Source organism: Schistocerca gregaria, chromosome 2 (assembly GCF_023897955.1).
Source record: "Schistocerca gregaria isolate iqSchGreg1 chromosome 2, iqSchGreg1.2, whole genome shotgun sequence".
In the NCBI taxonomy this organism is placed as follows: domain Eukaryota; kingdom Metazoa; phylum Arthropoda; class Insecta; order Orthoptera; family Acrididae; genus Schistocerca; species Schistocerca gregaria.
The window spans coordinates 319,978,484-320,000,258 of NC_064921.1; the positions used below are offsets into that span (position 1 = coordinate 319,978,484).

The 21,775-nt window shown below is 39.3% G+C and overlaps 1 protein-coding gene across 2 annotated transcripts in view; it reads left to right on the top strand.

Moving 5' to 3' along the window:
* The window catches only part of LOC126336956 (piwi-like protein Ago3), a 221,814-nt gene that overhangs the window by 170,366 nt on the left and 29,673 nt on the right, over nt 1-21,775 (top strand). For both annotated transcript variants that reach the window (XM_050001156.1, XM_050001157.1), the window contains 2 exons: nt 7,494-7,688; nt 16,491-16,679. In XM_050001156.1, coding sequence (XP_049857113.1) covers nt 7,494-7,688; nt 16,491-16,679 — 384 coding nt within the window. The remainder of the gene's footprint in view (nt 1-7,493; nt 7,689-16,490; nt 16,680-21,775) is intronic.

Here is a 21,775-nt window from a genome sequence, read left to right on the forward strand (position 1 = left end):
AATAGAGAACCGACTCGTGGCGATAACATATTGGACCTTCTGGTGACAAACAGATCCGAACTATTTGAATCAGTTAACACAGAACAGGGAATCAGCGATCATAAAGCGGTTATTGCATCGATGATTTCAACCGTAAATAGAAATATTAAAAAAGGTAGGAAGATTTTTCTGTTTAGCAAAAGTGACAAAAAGCAGATTTCAGAGTACCTGACGGTTCAACACAAAAGTTTTGTCTCAGGTACAGATAGTGTTGAGGATCAGTGGACAAAGTTCAAAACCATCGTACAATATGCGTTAGATGAGTATGTGCCAAGCAAGATCGTAAGAGATGGAAAAGAGCCACCGTGGTACAACAACCGAGTTAGAAAACTGCTGCGGAAGCAAAGGGTACTTCACAGCAAACATAAACATAGCCAAAGCCTTGTAGACAAACAAAAATTACGAGAACCGAAATGTAGTGTGAGAAGGGCTATGCGAGAGGCGTTCAATGAATTCGAAAGTAAAGTTCTGTGTACTGACTTGGCAGAAAATCCTAAGAAAGTTTGGTCTTATGTCAAAGCAGTAGGTGGATCAAAACAAAATTTCTAGACACTCTGTGACCAAAATGGTACTGAAACAGAGGATGACAGACTAAAGGCCGAAATACTAAATGTCTTCTTCCAAAGCTGTTTCACAGAGGAAGACTGCACTGTAGTTCCTTCTCTAGATTGTCGCACAGATGACAAAATGGTAGATGAGAGAGGGATGGAAAAACAATTAAAATCGCTCAAAAGGGGAAAGGCCGCTGGACCTGATGGGATACCAGTTCGATTTTACACAGAGTATGCGAAGGAACTTGCCCCCTTCTTGCAGCGGTGTACCGAAGGTCTCTAGAAGAGCGAAGCGTTCCAAAGGATTGGAGAAGGGCACAGGTCATCCCCGTTTTCAAGAAGGGACGTCGAACAGATGTGCAGAACTATAGACCTATATCTCTAACGTCGATCAGTTGTAGAATTTTGGAACACGTATTATATTCGAGTATAATGACTTTTCTGGAGACTAGAAATCTACTCTGTAGGAATCAGCATGGGTTTCGAAAGAGACGGTCATGTGAAACCCAGCTCGCGCTATTCGTCCACGAGACTCTGAGGGCCATAGACACGGGTTCCCAGGTAGATGCCGTGTTTCTTGACTTCCGCAAGGCGTTTGACACAGTTCCCCACAGTCGTTTAATGAACAAAGTAAGAGCATACGGACTATCAGACCAATTGTGTGATCGGATTGAGGAGTTCCTAGATAACAGAACGCACCATGTCATTTTCAATGGAGAGAAGTCTTCCGAAGTAAGAGTGATTTCAGGTGTGTCGCAGGGGAATGTCATAGGACCGTTGCTATTCACAATATACATAAATGACCTGGTGGATGACATCGGAAGTTTACTGAGGCTTTTTGCAGATGATGCTGTGGTGTATTGAGAGTTGCAACAATGGAAAATTGTACTGAAATGCGGGAGGATCTGCATCGAATTGACGCATGATGCAGGGATTGGCAATTCAATCTCAATGTAGACAAGTGTAATGTGCTGCGAATACATAGAAAGATAGGTCCCGTATCATTTAGCTACAAAATATCAGGTCAGCAATCGGAAGCAGTTAATTCCATAAATTATCTGGGAGTACGCATTAGGAGTGATTTAAAATGGAATGATCATATAAAGTTGATCGTCTGTAAAGCAGATGCCAGACTGAGATTCAGTGGAAGAATCCTAAGGAAATGCAATCCGACAACAAAGGAAGTAGGTTACAGTACGCTTGTTCGCCCACTGCTTGAGTACTGCTCAGCAGTGTGGGATCCGCACCAGATAGGGTTGATAGAAGAGATAGAGAAGATCCAACGGAGAGCAGCGCGCTTCGTTACAGGATCATTTAGCAATCGCGAAAGCGTTACGGAGATGATAGATAAACCCCAGTGGAAAAATCTGCAGGAGAGAGGCTCAGCAGCTCGGTATGGGCTTTTGTTAAAGTTTCGAGAACATACCTTCACCGAAGAGTCAAGCAGTATATTGCTCCCACCTATGTATATCTCGCGAAGAGACCATGAGGATAAAATCAGAGAGATTAGAGCCCACACAGAAGCATACCGACAAGCCTTCTTTCCACGTACAATACGAGACTGGAATAGAAGGGAGAACCGATAGAGGTACTCAGGGTACTCTCCGCCACACACTGTCAGGTGGCTTGCGGAGTATGGATGTAGATGTAGATGTGGGGCAACTTAAATAGGCCAGACATGCCGCACAGTACAAGAATGCTGTGATGGACAACAGCGTCATACACGCCGTTGTCAACCGGTAAACTCGGCAATTGTGGAACACTGCCTGAATACAGGACATCGTATGATTTATGAAAAGACGGAAGTTTTATCCCCGGCATCATCTTTCTGGGACTGCTTCATTAAGGAAGCAATACATATCCGCACAGCCGATAATCTCATCAACAAGGATATGGGATCTCAACTGAGCACAGCCTAGAACCTTGCATTGGCTGCTATTAAATCGTGATGCGAAAATCAAGATTCTTCGATAACAGGCCCGTCCGGCTGTTGGTGAGAAACATGAGGTCGCACTGTTGACAAACACAGCATACAACGCATGTTCGGGAGAGCCACTCTGCAATTTTCGACAGTGGGAGCTTGAATAGGGCAAATCACTGTGCATGCGCGATTTCTGTGGCTGCGCATTCTTCACGCACATGTTCTAAAAACGGGACGTCGGTGAGCGGATACTGTCAGTCTTACCTAGCCATGAGCAAAGTTGAACCACCAGAAGATGTCGGACAGTTGCTCCGAGGAATTATTGTGGAATTTGCACATTGTGATCCGGTGGCAAATCCATGAAGACTATTTACAACACATCCACCAGGAAAGCTTGAAGAGTCACAACTAGATTTTCATTGTCGGTGTGCTGGGTCACAGCCCCCTGTATTATAAAATTGCTGTGTTTGAAAGGGTGGGAAAGTCCACTGAGTGAATGCATTAATGATAAGCATTATCTGACAATAGTCACTCTAATAGCAACATTCCTTCTGCTCAGTATGTTGTATTATAACAGTTTTAATTTAATTTCACTCTCATTTATTTATATAAACACTGCTTTTGAAGAGGGCCCTGTCTACAATGGGCTCTCAGTATTCGCTGTTATTTCATGTGAAATACATTAATCGTAGTAGGCATGCAGTCTTAGTGTAGTACAACCTGATGTCAGGTGTAAACATTGCTCCTCCAGATGCGCCATAACGTGACAGTTTCCGCCCTCCACCCAGAATGTGTGTGACCAAGTGATATTGTCAGCAAGAAGCTGTAGATTTTGTGCCTATTGTTCTCAGTTTACGAAGGCTGCCAGCTTGGTGTTTTAACCACAATTGTGTTACTTCACTGTAATTTTATTATGCTTATCAATAATAAGTCTCACATTAGAACACAAATACCTTTTTAATGTGGCTTTACGAAAGACTTTTTCTTCTGTGATTTATTTACACCTTTGGATATGATTGACACAAAGAGATATACCCACATGTGTGTTTGTGCGTCTGTCAGATCTTGGACACTTCCTTCGTAATTGTCACAAAGGCAGTGGTTGAGTGCTGACACGTGCAAATGTGCATTTCCTTCTTCATTCTGATCATGTTCAATGTTGCAAATAATGTACGTAAGCAAAAGTCTTTCGTATAACCAGTTAAAAAGATAATCATGTTCTATTGTGTTCCTCTTAATTTTCAACTAGGTCGTCCTGAAATTCAAGAGATGTTCACAGTTTTCTCCACGATTTTCTCAGAGTATTTTCTGAAATATTCTGTCATGCCTCAGCGGCCCAATAAACAACACCCTTTCCATTGGTCTTTTTTTTCTTTATTTTGTCCGCTAAAGGAATGCTATCATCTTGGATCAGCATTCTTAAAAAAATCTTTTCTGTAAATCACTTTTAATGTTTGTAGTACACCCTGATCCATCGACTGTAGAAGTGATGTAACTTTCAGCAGCAAAAACTTCGCCACAGTTTCTCCATCACATAATTCCTCAGTGCTGGTGTGAAATGGTGCGTTATCAATCAAAAGGATTGCATGGAGAGACGAATGATTTTCCTTGAAAAACCGTCAAACAGAGAGAACAAACCAGCCGTGAAACCATTCTTTGAGCAGCTTATCATCCATCCATGCTTTTCTCTGGTTGCAATACTATACAGGCAGGGACTTCATGTTGCAGTTTTTAAAAGCTCTGGGCCTAGAAGATTCGCCGATCAGCATTAAAGGCAGTTAGTGATTACCAGCAGCATTGCTGCACGCTAATAAAGTCGCACGATCTTTGCACATTTTAAAACCAGGAGCATGGTTGTCTGCTTTTGATGCCAGGCTTTTTGTTGGCAATGCCCTAAAATTCAGGCCAGTCTCGTCAGTGTTATAAATTTGTTGGAGAGAATACTTTCCCTCTCTTATCATTTTTTATAAACTCGCCAAGTCTTCCTTCACTGCATCACAGTCAGGAGAAAGCTACTCTCCAGTAATTGTTAGCTGATGGATTCCATGACGTTTTTTTGAGTCGGTGCAACCAACCCTTACTCGCACTAAAAGGCTCATCACTATTATTAACTTGTTCAGGTAAAGAGGCTTCTCCTGAACCAGTGCTCCACTCAAATGAGTTCCCCTTTCTCTTTCCTGTGTAAGCCAAAGGAAAAGAGCTCCATCCGCTTTATCGTACTGTGACTGTTTCAAAGTCTGTTGAATTTCGAGTGTTTTTTCCGAAGACTTTGCACAGGACTGTTCAAGCTTCACTTGGTTCTTCTTCCAATCACAAATGGATGCTTTGCCAATACCCAGTTCCGTTGCTAGTTTAGATACATTCTCACCAATGTCTATCCGCTTCAAAGCATTAAGTTTTTCTTTGAGAGTTAACGTTGTATGTTTCCATTTACTCATGATGAAAATACACCACTATAACTGAACGAATACAATACAACTTTTAAGCCTGCCAGCGATTGATAACTAACGTAACCAAGCACTTTGCGAGCCAACTGACAGTGCACTGACTTCAAACACCACAAAGGTCTCGTCAATGCACAAGAACAAGGGCAGCGAGTGATAGTGAGTCTTGTTCCCATTTGTTACCATGATGTACCTACTTATCTGATTGGCATACTTCGTTCTAGAAACTCGTCACCGTAATTCCGGCTAATTCGAACAAATCGGTAATCCGAACAAGGTCCGGTCCTAATTAGTTCAGATTAACGGTGTTCCTTTTCTTTGTACTTGCTCCTACGTATACCTTACAGTTTAATTATTAAAGTTTGAAAACTTTATGACCATGATGTGATCCTGCTTGAATCTTCCCTTATCTCCATGCTTTTTCTAAGCATACTACTGCCATATTTCAACAGTGTGTTCTCTATTTCTATTTGACATCTACCACAGGATTCAGTTATTCTTCCTTCTTTCTTGTTCCTACTTCCAAGCCCATATTCTTTTGTAACCCTTTCTTCTAGTCCTTCCCCTACTACTGCTTATCATTATTAGATCATCATCTCCCATTACCCACTGAATTACCTATTCAGTATCCTCATATTCTCTCCCTAACTCTTTCATCTTGTGCTTGTGACATCAGCATGTATGCCAGTACTATTATTGTTGGTAGTGGTTTACTTCTGATTCTGTTAAGAATAATCATATCACTGAACTGTTCACAGAAACTCGCTCTCTTGGTGTCTTCCTGTCCATAACAAATCCTGCTCGTGTTATACCATTTCCTGTTGCTGTTTATACTCTTCTGACCATAAATCCTTGAATCATTTCTCTTTCATTTCACTGACCTCCAACAATATCTAGACGGTATTTACATTCCTCTCTGGATTTACCAGCATCCCTATTACATAAAACTTTTAGCATTCAACACTATGTCTACATCAGGAAACCACTGTGAGGTGCGTGGCAGAGGGTCCGTCCTATTGTACCAGTTACTAGGGTTTCTTCCTTTCATTCACATGTCGAGTGCAGGAACAATGGTTGTTTGAATGCTCTTGTGCATGCAGTAATTATTCTAATCTTAGCCTCACAATCCCTATGTGAGTGATATGTGGGTGATTGTAGTGCTTACCTAGAGTCATCATTTCATAAAGCCGGTTCTTGAATCTTTGTTAATAGACTTTCTCAGATAATTCTTCTATCTTCAAGAATCTTCCAGTTCAGTTTATTCAGTATTGTTGTGGCACTGCCACAGATCAAAAAAACCTGTGAACACTCATGCTATCCTATTCTGTATACATTCAATATCCCCTGTTAGTTCTATATGATACGGGCCCCACACAGTTCAGCAGTATTCTAGAATCGGTCGTATGAGTGATTTGTAAGCAGTCCCTTTGAAGACTGATTGCACTTTCCCAGTATTCTACCAATAAATAGAAGTCTGCAACCTGCTTTACACATGACTGAGTGTATGTGATCATTCCATTTCATATCCCTATAAAGTGTTATTCCCAGGTATTCCAACAGTGACTCTTTTATATTATAGTCATAGGCTACTATGTTTTTTTGTGAAGTACACAAGTCTTATACAGTGTTATACTCTTTTGTTATTCAGTCTTTATCTCTTATTTACCTCCCCTTTGGCAGTACCCTTCTGGAGACCAGAATGGAGGACTAATCCGGAATCTTTTGCCAGTGGAGAGATCATCATGATACCTTTTCAGTTAAAGGTCACAATTCCTGTGGATACACATTATGCATCTTAAACGTAGTGGTTTCCATTCCCTTCTTCATAACCTTGGCATTGACTAGCTGATTTTTCTGCCTTGTAAGAATGTTTCCCACCTCCAGGGGCAAGATGTTCTGAAATTCTGTCTGCTCCCCTGCCCCCTTTGACTAGGCTGTTGACAGGAGGAGGGTGACTTCTTATATGGAAGCCTTTGGCTGCTGTTGCAGATGATTTTTATGCAATGTTAAGCTAAGACTGGGTTTAGACCCAGGATGCTGTGGTTGTTACTCAAAGATTCTACACGTAGACCTCGACTGATTGCATTATATCATTCCTGCAAGCAGTAGTCCATTAACTAGTGTTGATTCAGTCAGATAATGGATGCTGCATGTAAGTCATTAGCTGTAGTATGCACCAGATCATTCCTTATGTCACTTTATCTGGCACACTGTGTTAGAGAAAAGGCATTTAAAAGGTGGAAAAGTGATTTCTATTATTTATACAATCCCAGGAGATGAAGCTATGAAGCATTCTTTTATGGATTTTTCAGCTGGAAAAAATTGTTCCACTTTTACTTATATCACCATTAAAAATAGCTTAAGTGCAGCTTTTTAACGAGCTCTTACAGTATTTTTTTTTTCTTTAAAGCTGTGTTCGGTGAGTAGTTATTATTGCCCTTCAAGCCCTTTCATTACCTCCAGGTGTTCTAAAATTACTCTTTCATATTGATGATTTGCTTTGTTTTACTTTTTTCATCCTTCTTTGTTTTTCTTCAGGATAATTTAATGGTGATAGGAATTGATTCCTACCATGACACACTCAGGAAAGGAAGCAGTGTTGCTGCATTTGTATCATCCTTGAACAAATCTGTTACTAGATGGTACAGCCAAGTTTGTATTCAAGGTCCTGCCCAAGAATGGGTAGATAGTTTGCGAGCTTGCTTCATATCATCTTTGAAGAAATATCATGAGGTAATCGAGGACTAATATCAGTTTCATTCATGGTGCAATATCTAATATAATACTAATTTTGAAATTTTAAGAACAGAGTTGGCATAAGTGAGATACAGGTAGTGATATCGCTTACTGTAGTTGTTACATTGTAGTTGTTACATTGTAGTCTGTAAATTTTGTTTTGTAGAAATATTTTAAAAATCTCAATAATCATACCTTGTTACAGACTAAACACAGAGAAATGAGCATGCTGTAAAACGACATTAGAGTTTATTCCCTAGATACTAATACTTGCTAGTTGCACAGAGCTGTCATTTTATTAAGTGAATCACATGTTTCTAAAAGGGACAATCTTAGATTGATAAATTATTAATGAGGAAAAGAAAACTTGCCGCAACCATATTTAATAATTTAATAGTGAATTTTCTTCTGCGTAGTGAAACAGTTCATTTTCTAGAATGCGTAAGGATATTATTACCTAATTTGGAAAATATTCGTAGCTGCTATGCTGATTTTTATGACCTGGAGTTCTTCCCTTGAATAATAGCAATAAATGAGGAAGAAAATTTAAATTGCATGAAAGTAAGAACGTACAATTAGTGATGGACAGTATTTAGAGTGCAATAAATTTAATATGAGGTGTGATTGGAAAGTTTTAAGAATGGATCCGCTACAGCTTACTGGTTTGGCAGTCAGGTACACATAGGGTGAGTAGTGAGTCTTTGTCTTGTCCTTGAATGCCCTCTGACAGTAAACTGTGTTTCCTTTATTCAGTTCGTTGTGGCAACTGGTTGAGTGCAGGTCTGTTAGGGCTTGTTGCCGTATTCTGTCTGTGTGAAAATGGATTTAAATACAGAGCAACGAGTTCATGTGAAATTTTGTTTTAAAATTCGGAAATCAGCTTCTGAGACTTATGAACTGTTAAAAACAGCTTTTGGAGATAATTGAATGAGCCAGTCAAATGTTTTTGTCTGGTTCTACAGATTTAAAAATGGCCGCGAATCATTTGAAGATGACCCAAGGTCTAGCCGTCCTCCCACTCCAGAAATGAATGAAAATGTTGCGAAAGTTGATGATTTGGTGCACTCTGATCGTAGACTTAACAATTAGGGAGATGGCTGATGAACTTAATTTAAGTTTCTATGCAGTTCAGTCAATTTTAACTGAATATCTGAACATGCATAGTTTTCATTGAAAATTTGTACAATCCAATTTGTGAAGCCAAAAAATAGCATGTTGTGTTGATTTGGAATCCAAATCGAGACTAATTATCTTATTGTGGGAGAGGCAGGTGAGAAGCAGTGAAACTTATTGGGAAGTGTTAGTATATGACAACAGCATATTTCAGTCTGTTAGGAAGTATGTCTGGCAGTGATGTGTTGCATATGTAGCTGAATGCATTAACTATATGTGAAGAACAGGGTTTTAGTAATGCTTTCTCCCTTCAGCTGCCCATGTCAACCTTCTGAACCACTGACGGGATATGATTGTTAAATTTATTGGCTACCTGTCTATCAGTTGCCATTTTAGTGTTTTCTTTAATAACAAAAGTCTCATTTTTCTAAACTAATTTTCTGATTCCTCTTTTAACAGTTGCAAATATGGATTAAATTTTATCATCTGAATTATTAATTTTTTGACTCTATAGAAAAGTTTATTTTTAATTTTTAATTGATTTACATAAGACAGCACAGTATTTTTTTGTAATAGGAAATCAGTTTTATTCTGATTTTCCTAACAATTTCATATAATGCCCTGTCCCTTGTACATGGTGTTGTGATTTCTTTTAGTTTATTCATTTTGTACTGCATTTTTTCCTTCCCTTGAAAAAGCAGCTGTTAAAGATTAATAAAACCAACTACAAGTAAATTAAATTTGGAATCAACACCCATCATGTAAATTAAACTTGGAATTAACACCCATAATGTTTTACACACCAAGTAATTTTTTTTACACACCAAGTAAATTTCCTGTGTGACAGCCTAGAAATCTGATGTGTGTTCATTAATCACACTTTTTTCCTGTGATAACACTTAATTGTGATCAGTAAGTTTATAAATATGACTGTTAGTACATCAAGATCGAAGGGGCCATTCACTACCGGATAAGCAGCTGTATCTCTAAGTGTTCACCTATGATTTGTGCTTTGTTATTTTACTGCTTTTCTGTGCAACTCTGGATGGAAAAGCAACAACAGAAATAATATTTCCAATAATTTATTTTGTCTGAATCTTAAGAAACAGAATCTAAGAATTATAAAGCCAAGGTCAAACAATGATATGGACATTGGATTGCTGGGGGTGTTTGACAAATTGACAGTGAACAAATATACCACTAAAGCACAAGCCTAGCACAGAAAGTTTGGTCTCTCACTTCTCAGTGAAAGGAGTGTGGGACATCCGAAGGTATGGAGGGAAGCTACTGTAGTTTCCTGGCATCAGCCTATTGTAATGCCTGATGATAGCTTGCCCTGGCCTCAAAATATTGTTTACATTTTTCTTCGAAAAACAGAAGATTCGGTCAAGAACTTTAAAAGTTATGGATTAGTTTTCATGAAACTATCCATATCTTTAATAATAATAATAATAATAATAATAATAATAATAATAATAATATAGGAGCACTCACTACACTAAATATACACACTAGGCAGAGATCAGAACCAACTAAGACAGAAGAAACCCACAAAACCAGCATGGCAACACAGGCTACAGATCGGACTAGAAAAACTGAGAAAAGATATCGGACAGCTAACACAATTTATAAGAAATGAAATGTCAGACAAAAAACGAAAAAGGTTAGGTAATATCGCACAACAAGAAGCGATAGAGCAGTTAGATGAAAAGAAGCAGAAATTACAACCATTGGCCAAATAACTTAGAAGATACAAAAAAAGTGAAAATAGAAGGAAACAAAACCAAACATTCAACACAAACCAAAAGAAATTTTACCAGACAATAGATAACACACACATTGAAATAGACAACCCACTAAACATAACAGACATGGAACACTTCTGGAGCAACATATGGTCAAACCCGGTACAACATAACAGGCATGCATGGTGGATATAAGCAGAAACAGACACATACAAGATGATAACACAAATGCCTGAAGTGATAATTTTTGCAACATAAAGTCACTCAAGTAATTAATTCTACTCACAATTGGAAAGCCCATGGAAAAGATAAAATAGCAAATTTCTGGCTAAAGAAGTTCACCTCAACGCATTCACATCTAACTAAATTATTTAACATATTAAAAACAAAGATTCCAAGACTTACCAAGCGGGAAAGCGCCGGTAGACAGGCACAATAAAATAACACACAAACACACACACACACACACACACACACACACACACACACACACACACACACACACACAAAATTTTGAGCTTTCGCAACCGGCGGCTCATTCGTCAGGAAAGAGGGAAGGAAAAGGAAAGATGAAAGGATGTAGGTTTTAAGGGAGAGGGTAAGGAGTCATTCCAATCCCGGGAGCGGAAAGACTTACCACACACACACACACACACACACACACACACACACACACACACACAAGCAGACATATTTAAAGGCAAAGAATTTGGGCAGAGATGTCAGTCGAGGCGAAAGTGTGGAGGCAAAGATGATGTTGAATGACAGGTGAGGTATGAGTGGCGGCAACTTGAAATTAGCGGAGATTGAGGCCTGGTGGATAATGAGAAGAGAGGATATATTGAAGGGCAACTTCCCATCTCCAGAGTTCGGATAGGTTGGTGTTGGTGGGAAGTATACAGATAACCCGGACGGTGTAACACTGTGCCAATATGTGCTGGCCGTGCACCAAGGCATGTTTAGCCACAGGGTGATCCTCATTACCAACAAACACTGTCTGCCTGTGTCCATTCATGCGAATGGACAGTTTGTTGCTGGTCATTCCCACATAGAAAGCGTCACAGTGTAGGCAGGTCAGTTGGTAAATCACGTGGGTGCTTTCACACGTGGCTGTGCCTTTGATCGTGTACACCTTCCAGGTTGCAAGACTGGAGTAGGTGGTGGTGAGAGGGTGCATGGGACAGGTTTTACACCGGGGGTGATTACAAGGGTAGGAGCCAGAGGGTAGGGAAGGTGGTTTGGAGATTTCATAGTGATGAACCAAGAGGTTACGAAGGTTAGCTGCACGGCGGAAACACACTCTTGGTGGAGTGGGGAGGATTTCATGAAGGATGGATCTCATTTCGGGGCAGGATTTTAGGAAGTCATATCCCTGCTGGAGAGCCACATTCAGAGTCTGATCCAGTCCCAGCAAGTACACTGTCACTAGTGGGGCACTTTTGGGGTTCTTCTGTGAGAGGTTCTGGGTTTGAGGGGATGAGGAAGTGGCTCTGGTTATTTGCTTCTGTACCAGGTCGGGAGGGTAGTTGTGGGATGCGAAAGCTATTTTTAGGTTGTTGGTGTAATGGTCCAGGGATTCAGGACTGGAGCAGATTCGTTTGCCACGAAGGCCTAGGCTGTAGGGAAGGGACCGTTTGATATGGAATGGGTGGCAGCTGTTATAATGGAGTTACTGTTGCTTGTTGGTGGGTTTGATGTGGACGGATGTGTGAAGTTGGCCATTGGACAGATGGAGGTCAATGTCAAGGAAAGTGGCATGGGATTTGGAGTGAGACCAGGTGAATCTGATGGAACTAAAGGAGTTGAGGTTGGAGAGGAAATTCTGGAGTTGTTCTTCACTGTGAGTCCAGATCATGAAGATGTCATCAATAAATCTGTACCAAACGTTGGGTTGGCAGGCTTGGGTAACCAAGAAGGCTTCCTCTAAGCGACCCATAAATAGGTTGGCATACGAGGGGGCCATCCTGGTACCCATGGCTGTTCCTTTTAATTGTTGGTATGTCTGGCCTTCAAAAGTGAAGAAGTTGTGGGTCAGGATGAAGCTGGCTAAGGTGATGAGGAAAGAGGTTTTAGATAGGGTGGCAGGTGATTTGCGTGAAAGGAAGTGCTCCATTGCAGCGAGGCCCTGGACGTGCGGGATATTTGTGTAGAGGGAAGTGGCATCAATGGTTACAAGGATGGTTTCCGGGGGTAACAGACTGGGTAAGGATTCCAGGCGTTCGAGAAAGTGGTTGGTGTCTTTGATGAAGGATGGGAGACTGTATGTAATGGGTTGAGAGGTGTTGATCTACATAGGCAGAGATACGTTCTGTGGGGGCTTGGTAACCAGCTACAATGGGCCTGCCAGGATGTTTGGGATTGTGAATTTTAGGAAGAAGGTAGATGGCAGGGGTGCGGGGTGTCGGTGGAGTCGGGAGGTTGATGGAGTCAGGTGAAAGGTTTTGTAGGGGGCCTAAGGTTCTGAGGATTCCTTGAAGCTCCGACTGAACATCAGGAATTGGATTACCTTGGCATACTTTGTATGTGCTGTTGACTGAAAGCTGACGCAGTACCTCAGCCACATACTCCCGATGATCAAGTTCCACGGTCGTGGAACCCTTGTCTGCCGGAAGAATGACGATGGATCGGTCAGCCTTCAGATCACGGATAGCCTGGACTTCAGCAGTGGTGATGTTGGGAGTAGGATTAAGGTTTTTCAAGAAAGATTGAGAGGCAAGGCTGGAAATGAGAAATTCCTGGAAGGTTTGGAGAGGGTGATTTTGAGGAAGTAGAGGTGGGACCCGCTAACAGTTACATTGCAGACCCATACACATTCCCTGATACACTTACACATGAAATAACTTATCTGAAACCTAAAGATCAAGCAGACACAGCAAACCCAGCAAAATATCACTCCATAACATGCCTACCAGCAATATACAAAATATTAACTTTGGTCATTACACAGAAATTAATGACACAACACAGAACAAAATTATAAATGAAGAACAAAATGGCTGTTGCAAAGGAGCACGAGGATGTAAAGAGCAACTGATATTAGATTCAGAAGTGACATATCAAGTTAAAACTAAACAAAGCTCACTACACTATGCATGTATTGATTACCAAAAAGCTTTGGATAGTGTACCTCATTCATGGTTACTACAAATATTGGAAATATTCAAAGTAGATCCTAAATTGATGCAATTCCTAAACATAGTAATGAAAAATTGGAAAACCACACTTAATATCCAAACAAATTCAAATATCATCACACCACAGCCAACACAGATTAAGTGTGGAATATACCAAGGAGACTCATTAAGTCCTTTCTGGTTCTGCCTTGCTCTGAACCCACTATTCAACATGCTAAATAATACAAATTATGGATACAATATTACTGGAACATACCCACACAAAATCACACTTTTGCTATACATGGATGATGTAAAACTACTGACTGCAACAAATCAACAACTCAACCAATTACTAAAGATAAAAGAAGTATTCAGTAATGATATAAATATGGCTTTTGGAACAGACAAATGTAAGAAAAATAGCATAGTCAAGGGAAAACACACTAAACAAGAAGATCACAAATTCGGTAACCAAAGCGACTGCATAGAAGTGATGGAAAAAACAGATGCCTATAAACATCTAGGATACAGACAAAAAATAGGAATATATAATACAAATATTAAAGAAGAACTAAAAGAAAAATATAGAAAAAGACTAAGAAAAATACTGAGAACAGAATTGACAACAAGAAACAAGACGAAAGCTATAAATACTTATGCTATACCAATATTGACCTACTCATTTGGAGTAGTGAAATGGAGTAACACATACTTAGAAGCACTCATTACACTTACACGATCACAATGCCACAATTATAGAATACAACACGTACATTCAGCAACAGAAAGATTCACATTAAGCAGAAAGGAAGGAGGAAGGGGATTTATCAACATAAAAAACCTACATGATGATGTAAATAAAACAGAAAGAAACTTCCACATGGGAAAAATATATTAAAAACAAAGATTCCAAGACTTACCAAGCGGGAAAGCGCCGGCAGACAGGCACATGAACAAAACACACAAACACACACACAGAATTACTAGTTTGTGTGTTTTGTTCATGTGCCTGTCTGCCGGCGCTTTCCCGCTTGGTAAGTCTTGGAATCTTTGTTTTTAATATAAAAAACCTACATTATGGACAGGTAGACAATTTAAGAAAATTCTTTATAGAACAAGCAGAAACTAGCAAAATACACAAAGCAATCACTCATATAAATACATCAGCTACACCATTGCAATTTCATAACCACTTCGACAACCCGTTAGATCACATAACATCAACAGATACGTAGAAAGTACATTGGAAAAAGAAAACACTACATGGCAAGCACCCGTATCATCTAACACAGCCACACATCGATCAAGATGCATCCAACACATGGCTAAGAAAAAGCAATATATACAGTGAGACGGAAGAATTCATGATTGCAATACAGGATCAAACAATAAACACCAGATATTACAGCAAGCATATTATTAAAGATCCCAATACCACAACAGATAAATGCAGACTTTGCAAACAACAAATAGAAACAGTAGATTGCATCACAAGGGGATGTACAATACTATCAACTACAGGAGTCATACCACACAATATCCACCAGTACATCAACGCAGTACAGCTACATCCAAACTCATATATACAACTACAGAAATCTGTAATTATTGATACTTGTTCAATTACCCGAAAGTTCCTAAATGCAATGTAACAGATACCATACAGTTATAAGGAAGTCACGCTTGATCAAGGTCCGTGTCACTTTCCATTTTTAACCAGACAAACGTCTGAGAAAGAAAGGAAATAATAATAACAATAATAATATTTTGAGTATGGGGTAGACTAATCATTTGAGTGCACTGAATGCTATAACAAAATCCTGGTATATTTAAATCATGAAAACAAGTTAAGCAAGTGGAATCATATTTTAATTAGAATCTGAATTTGGGAAAAAACACTGTTAAGAACTTTTTTAAATCACCAACTTCAGCCATATTTACATTTTGCGTCATTGCAACTTTTGGAAAGAAACAAATCAATTAACATACGCTCGATACTTACTTTTTTTTAGTATTCTCATGTGGACTTTTATGCAGAGATCCACAAAAAAATGTGCTATCAGAATGTGTTGCTTATCCATGACTGTTCTGTAAACATCTGCGAGTAATTGGCAGTTGGCAAAGCTGAACTTATTAAAGCTTCTGGTGTATTCCTTCCATGCCATAGATATTTACCACTTAAACAGTGCAGAAATGTCTCACTCTTGCATCTATGTCATCACGCTCTTATATTTGTGTCATCACTCTTCCGCTTCACTTCTGTGTCACACTCTTACTTCTGTTCATAAACTCAAAATTAATTTCTGGTGTGTGCACGCAGCTGTAAAAGGACAGCATATAGATATACTAAAATACAAATTTAGTTATTAACTGTAACTCAACGCATTCTATCATAGACATACCTTGAACTCCTTGACGTTCTGGTTTGCAGTCATTGTTTACTATTAAACACACTATTTCATTTGGATGCGTACTTGGTGTCTTCAAGTGAGCTGTTGCTGACTGAATTGGCTACCCACATTGGATAATTTTTCTGTGCTCTGTGTATTTTGTGCATGTGTCAAGGTGGTAATAGCAAGCTCAACCACGCTTCCAGTAGTCAGCATCTGCAGTAATGAAAGTGGCAACCTCAGCTGTCTGGTGGGTTGCCACAATGCCCGTTGGTGCGTTTTATCATCTACTGATACTGCAACACTGCTTAGTGATTCCATTATTAGTGTATCATTGGTGATAACTGTGACTTAATGTACTATCAGATTTCATTTAAGTAAAACATTGAGTAAGTGTAGTTAATTTGTGCAGCTACAATATTTATATTGTTTCAGGTGAATCACAGGTTTCCTGATAGGATAATAATCTATCGGGATGGCATAGGTGATGGGCAGTTATCTGTCTGTCGAGATTATGAAGTGCCACAATTCATAAGTTGTTTTCCAAATATCAATCCATCTTACAGCCCAAAATTGACGTTTGTTGTCTGTCAGAAGAGGATAAATACTCGAATTTTTGCAAAGGTACTAGCAATATTTTAAATATCAGTAATGAAGTATTGCAGCACTGTAATCGAAAGTCACCTAGCTCATTACAAGTGTTTTCTATTATTTAAAGAACAATTTTAGTCCTGAAATATTTTCGTATGTGGACTCACTCTGCATCTGCACTCTTACATCAAACAGCAAGATGCCCATGCAGTGGAGCTTGTCTTTATGTTTTGAATATTTTTATCAGAGAATGAACCCAAAGGGGTCAATATTTGATACAAAATAGCACTATGGTTGTCAGTAAGTACACATTTCAAGTTCTTACAGAAAACTGTCTGTAACTTTTTCTTTACTTGTAGTTTGGTTGAGCATAGACCATATCAGTTGTCCAATACTATAGATTTTAAGATCAGATTAGTTGGAGGATGTTCTTTTACCTAACTCTTAATTCAAATGTAGATTTTTGCACTGTTTCTGTATAAAATGTCTGACTATCTGCCTCTGAGATTCCACAGTATTGCAAAATTAATGCATGTTTTTGGTGCAGGTAGTAATTCAAGAAAGGGTTTTCTCCACCTCCAGCCATAACATATAGTTAGGACTCAAAAAATATTGAGAATTGCAGTTTGAGAAGTTCTTGGCAGTCAGCCAATTACTGTCAACTGCTTCCTAGGTGTATTGGTCAGGGTCACTGGCTACTAATGCAGCGGCCCTGTCACTGGCTACTAATGCAGCGGCCCTGGTTTATGACATGGGACCTGTTGTGTACTGCAGAATGATGCAGCAGCTGTCACCATAGGGAAACTGGACTGGAGCAGAAATGATAGTGAGCACATAAATACAATAAATAGGACTTCTACTTAACTTGTCTTTCTCCAAACATTGTGAAGAAACAGACAGCAATAAAATCCAAATATTACAAAAAGCAAACTAAAGTGCATGATGCAGATGAGGCTCCAACTATTAATGTAGAAGTGAACTGTCAAAAGCTGAATGAGGGCTGTCAACAACTGGGGCTGAGATTGGCTGTGCAACTGCCGCCGAAGATCCTGTAGCATCAGCAGAAGGCATGGCTCAGTGGGCGCACATCATTGAACCTGCTGGGTCCTTGTGTGACTGCTATAGGTGTCTTTTGGATATGTGCATTTTCATTGTCACCTGTGAGGCGGCAGTGGAGCTGATATTGATCTATGATACCACAGTACCCCCTCAAGTGTTTGAAGCCAAATAGGCAACTGGCTATAAGTAGCCATTGAAATGCTTAAAATTGAAAAGTCTCTGCCGTTCTGGGATCCATACTACATTGGCTGATAAAACTTCACACAACTAGATGTACATTTACATTTATATTTCACACACACACACACACACACACACACACAAATATCGACTGGGCCAACTGTATTTTCTATTGATGTGTAAACCAAACAATAACTTTTTCTTTTCAGTATCTGTTAAATCTTTTGATGAACTTCACCAGCCAAAATGCAGTGTACAATCTCCAGCTTATGAAGAAACTAAAATAAAATTGCAGATATAAAAATAAAATATTTCACTACTCAGCTGCTGATGATCTAGTGTTGCTGATGACCTGGTGTTGGGCTGTTCCTGATATAAACCTATGTCAAATATATCACTCTACTGTTGTGTTACACATTCACCTAGGAAGATGAACAAACAAAACATGATAAAATGACACAAGAACATACATTAACATAAACCATAAGGCCCACTCACGTTTGTTAAGTGTACACAACATAAATGAATCATAAACCTTTAACTTCTGATGTTAGACAGGGAACACAAAAAAGCATATACATTAGAGCACAGCATTGTGTGTCGAAGCCAGTTGAGTGGTTGTCATTCCATGTCAATGGTCATCCATGTGGTTCAGTCTCACTTGTTTCCACAAAGGCAATCAATCAGTGATTGAGATTCAAGTTAATGGCCCCTTCAAGTGGCTAAAGAAACATGGCAGTTAGCTACATGATAATGCAGCTTGAGACGTAGAAGGAGAGTATCAAGCCTGCACACACTACAGTTCTACAAGCTGTGTGCATCTGCAAGAGTTCCACATTAATATGCAAGCCATGCAGTCAGCTGTGTTGCCCAGCTATACAAAGTTTATTCACCTTCTCTCTTACTGTGGTAAAGTAAACACCACACAGCTAAGCATGTGCTGTAATATTCATTTCTATAGCGTGGCACAGTATATGATTAAATAGTGGAAGAGCTGATTGCCTGCCCTATGGTATAACAGAGGGGCACAAACATGAACACGAAATTAGTAGTCTGAGTTGTAATTTTCAAAGTATCTTTTAACAAATTAAAGTTTTTCTTCAAAAACATTGATATATCTAAACAACATGCACTTCAATTTGGTGCCGTTCTGAAGCTTTCCCAAGACAGAATCTTTATTCAGCTAGGAATCATATCTACAGAGCTTGCTCCGTCGGTGTTGTATAAAGGCCCATTCTCAATACCTCATGGTCTTCTGTGTACATTTTATAAACCATCCTCTAGAGAAGTCAAGCACTGTGTCCTACCCCCACAAAATATCTGTACCCTTAAATGGAATATATCACCAACACAGGCACCACAAAATGAGCATGCTCTGCTGTTGCATCACAAATCACTATATCATAAACAAACCAATTGTTTGTCACACTTGTGTTCATATAGGCAGCATATAAATTGCACACGTTAGATGCTATACCCCCACTGCCCCATCCCCCGCCCATGACACTTTTGACTAGTTGTTTGGGTACTCTCATGTATTCATCTACTTGCTTAGGCCAATCCTAGTTATTAGTGTAGCATTACTCTTATGAGAGGTGACATCATGACAGTTGTTACACCACAGCACTGTGAGCCACCTTTGTCATGTGAAACCATGAACATTACCATTACCCCTTTCATTTAGGGGACCCCTATCACTTTGGATACACCTATCATACCCGTCATTTGCATGGGTATTTTGATGAGCCATTGATCATTTCTCTCTTCTGGTGAGAATTCCAGGTTGTTTATCACAACAAGAAATTTAATGACACCTTGATTTTGCAGTAATAACTGTTATAAATAAGTTTAAGCTCTAGGGAAAGTGTATGCAAGACCCAAGAGGGAACAACAGTAAGAGTGGGAAAACAAGAGAAGTATAAGGTAAGTATGTAGCCATTCTCCCCTACTGCAGAACCTCTGCAGGGGAGAAGCTATGACTGAAGTAGAAGAAAGTTTGAAGAGGAATTAAAGTTCAGTGTGAAAGGATATCAGTGATACAATTCGCTGATGACATTGCTATCCTCAGTGAAAGTGTTGGACAACTACAAATGTTATGAACGGAAATGAATGCATCATCCATATCATTGTTATCCTCTTTTTCTCTTAGACATTCCTCTAAAGGCTCTACAATCTGTTCATAAGAAAGGACTACACATCAAGAACTAACCATTTCACGCCTACTAACTTGAATGTAATAACTGCGAAAAACTGTCAAACTAGGCTCTACATCAGATTGAAAAGCAAAATTCATAAAGTGTGCCACTCACTGTTGAAATGGAAGGGGTTAATGAGCACACATTATAGGGAAAGACAGAGGGAACAGTAAGAATGGAAGACAAAGAACGAAATGCATAGATTAAAAAGGGTGTAAGGTAGGGATGTAGTCTTTTGCACCTGCTGTTCAATCTGTGTAGCAATAAAGCAATTATGGAAAGAAAAGAAAAGTTCAAGAGTGTGATTAAAATTAAAGGTGAAAGGATACCAATGTTAAGATTCACTGATGACATCGTTATTCTCTGTGAAGGTGAAAAAGAATTTCAGGACATCTTGAATGGAATGAACAGTCTAATTTGTACAGAATATGGATTTAGAGTAAACGAAGAAAAAACAAAAGTAATGAGAAGTAGCAGAAATAAAAATGTGAGAAATTTATCCTAATCAGTCATCATGAAGTAAATGAAGTTAAGGAATTCTGCTACCTACTCAGCAAAGTATCCCATGACGAATGGAGCAAGGACAACATAAAATGCAGACAGCACTGAGAATGTACATTTGGAGCACCAGCAAAGCATTGTATGGCAGTGACACATTATGGTGGGAGAACCGGAACAGAAGCAAATAGAAGCATTTGAGATGTGGTGCTATAGGAGGATGGTTAAAAATTAGGGGACTGATAAGGTAAGAAATGAGGTGGTTCTCCACAGAATCAAAGAGGAAAGGAATATATGGAAAACACTGACAAGGAGGAGGTGCACGATGATGGGACATCTGTTAAGACATAAGGAATAGCTTCCATGGTATTAGAGGAAACGGTAGATGGTAACAATTGTAGAGGAAGACAGAGATCGGAATACATCCAGCAAATAATAGAGGATGTAGGTTACAAGTGCTACAAGATGAAAAGGCTGGTCAGAAACCTCATAAAGAAATAGAAGTGAGATTATCATCAAACTTTAACGAAATTGTGATGAAGTACAGAAGGTGAAGGTATTCTGTTATATTCGAAACAAAATAATGCTTGACAAAGTCAAGCGAAGACCATATAAGAAGCAGACTAACACAAGCAAAGAGGGCATTCCTAGCTAATAGAAGTCTGCTGGTATCATCATAAACTTTGATCAAAAGAAAATATTTCGGAGACTATGTGGAGCTGTCTCTCACTCTAGACCACGACTGTTTTATCTACTGTCTCACTTGTTTGATTGTAGGTTATTTTAAAGCTCCCTTCAGTGTGAATTCATGTTTTGTTTCATCCATCATCAATTTGCTACCTTCCTCTCTCATGCTGTGAAATTTGTTGTTGTTGTTGTCTGCAGTCCAGAGATTGATTTGAGGCAGCTCTCCATGGTACTCTATCCCGTGCAAGGTTCGTCATCGCCCAGTAACTACTTCAGACCAAAACCTTCTGAACCAGTTTAGTGTATTCATCTCTTGGTCTCCCTCTATGATTTTTGCCCTTCATGCTGCTTTCCAATATTAAATTGGTAATCCCTTGATGCCTCACATTATGCCCTACCAACTGATTCCTTCTCCTAGTAATGTTGTGCCACAAATTCCTCTTCTCCTCAATTCTATTCAATACCTCCTCATTAGTAATGTGAGCTACCCATCTACTCGCCAGCATTCTT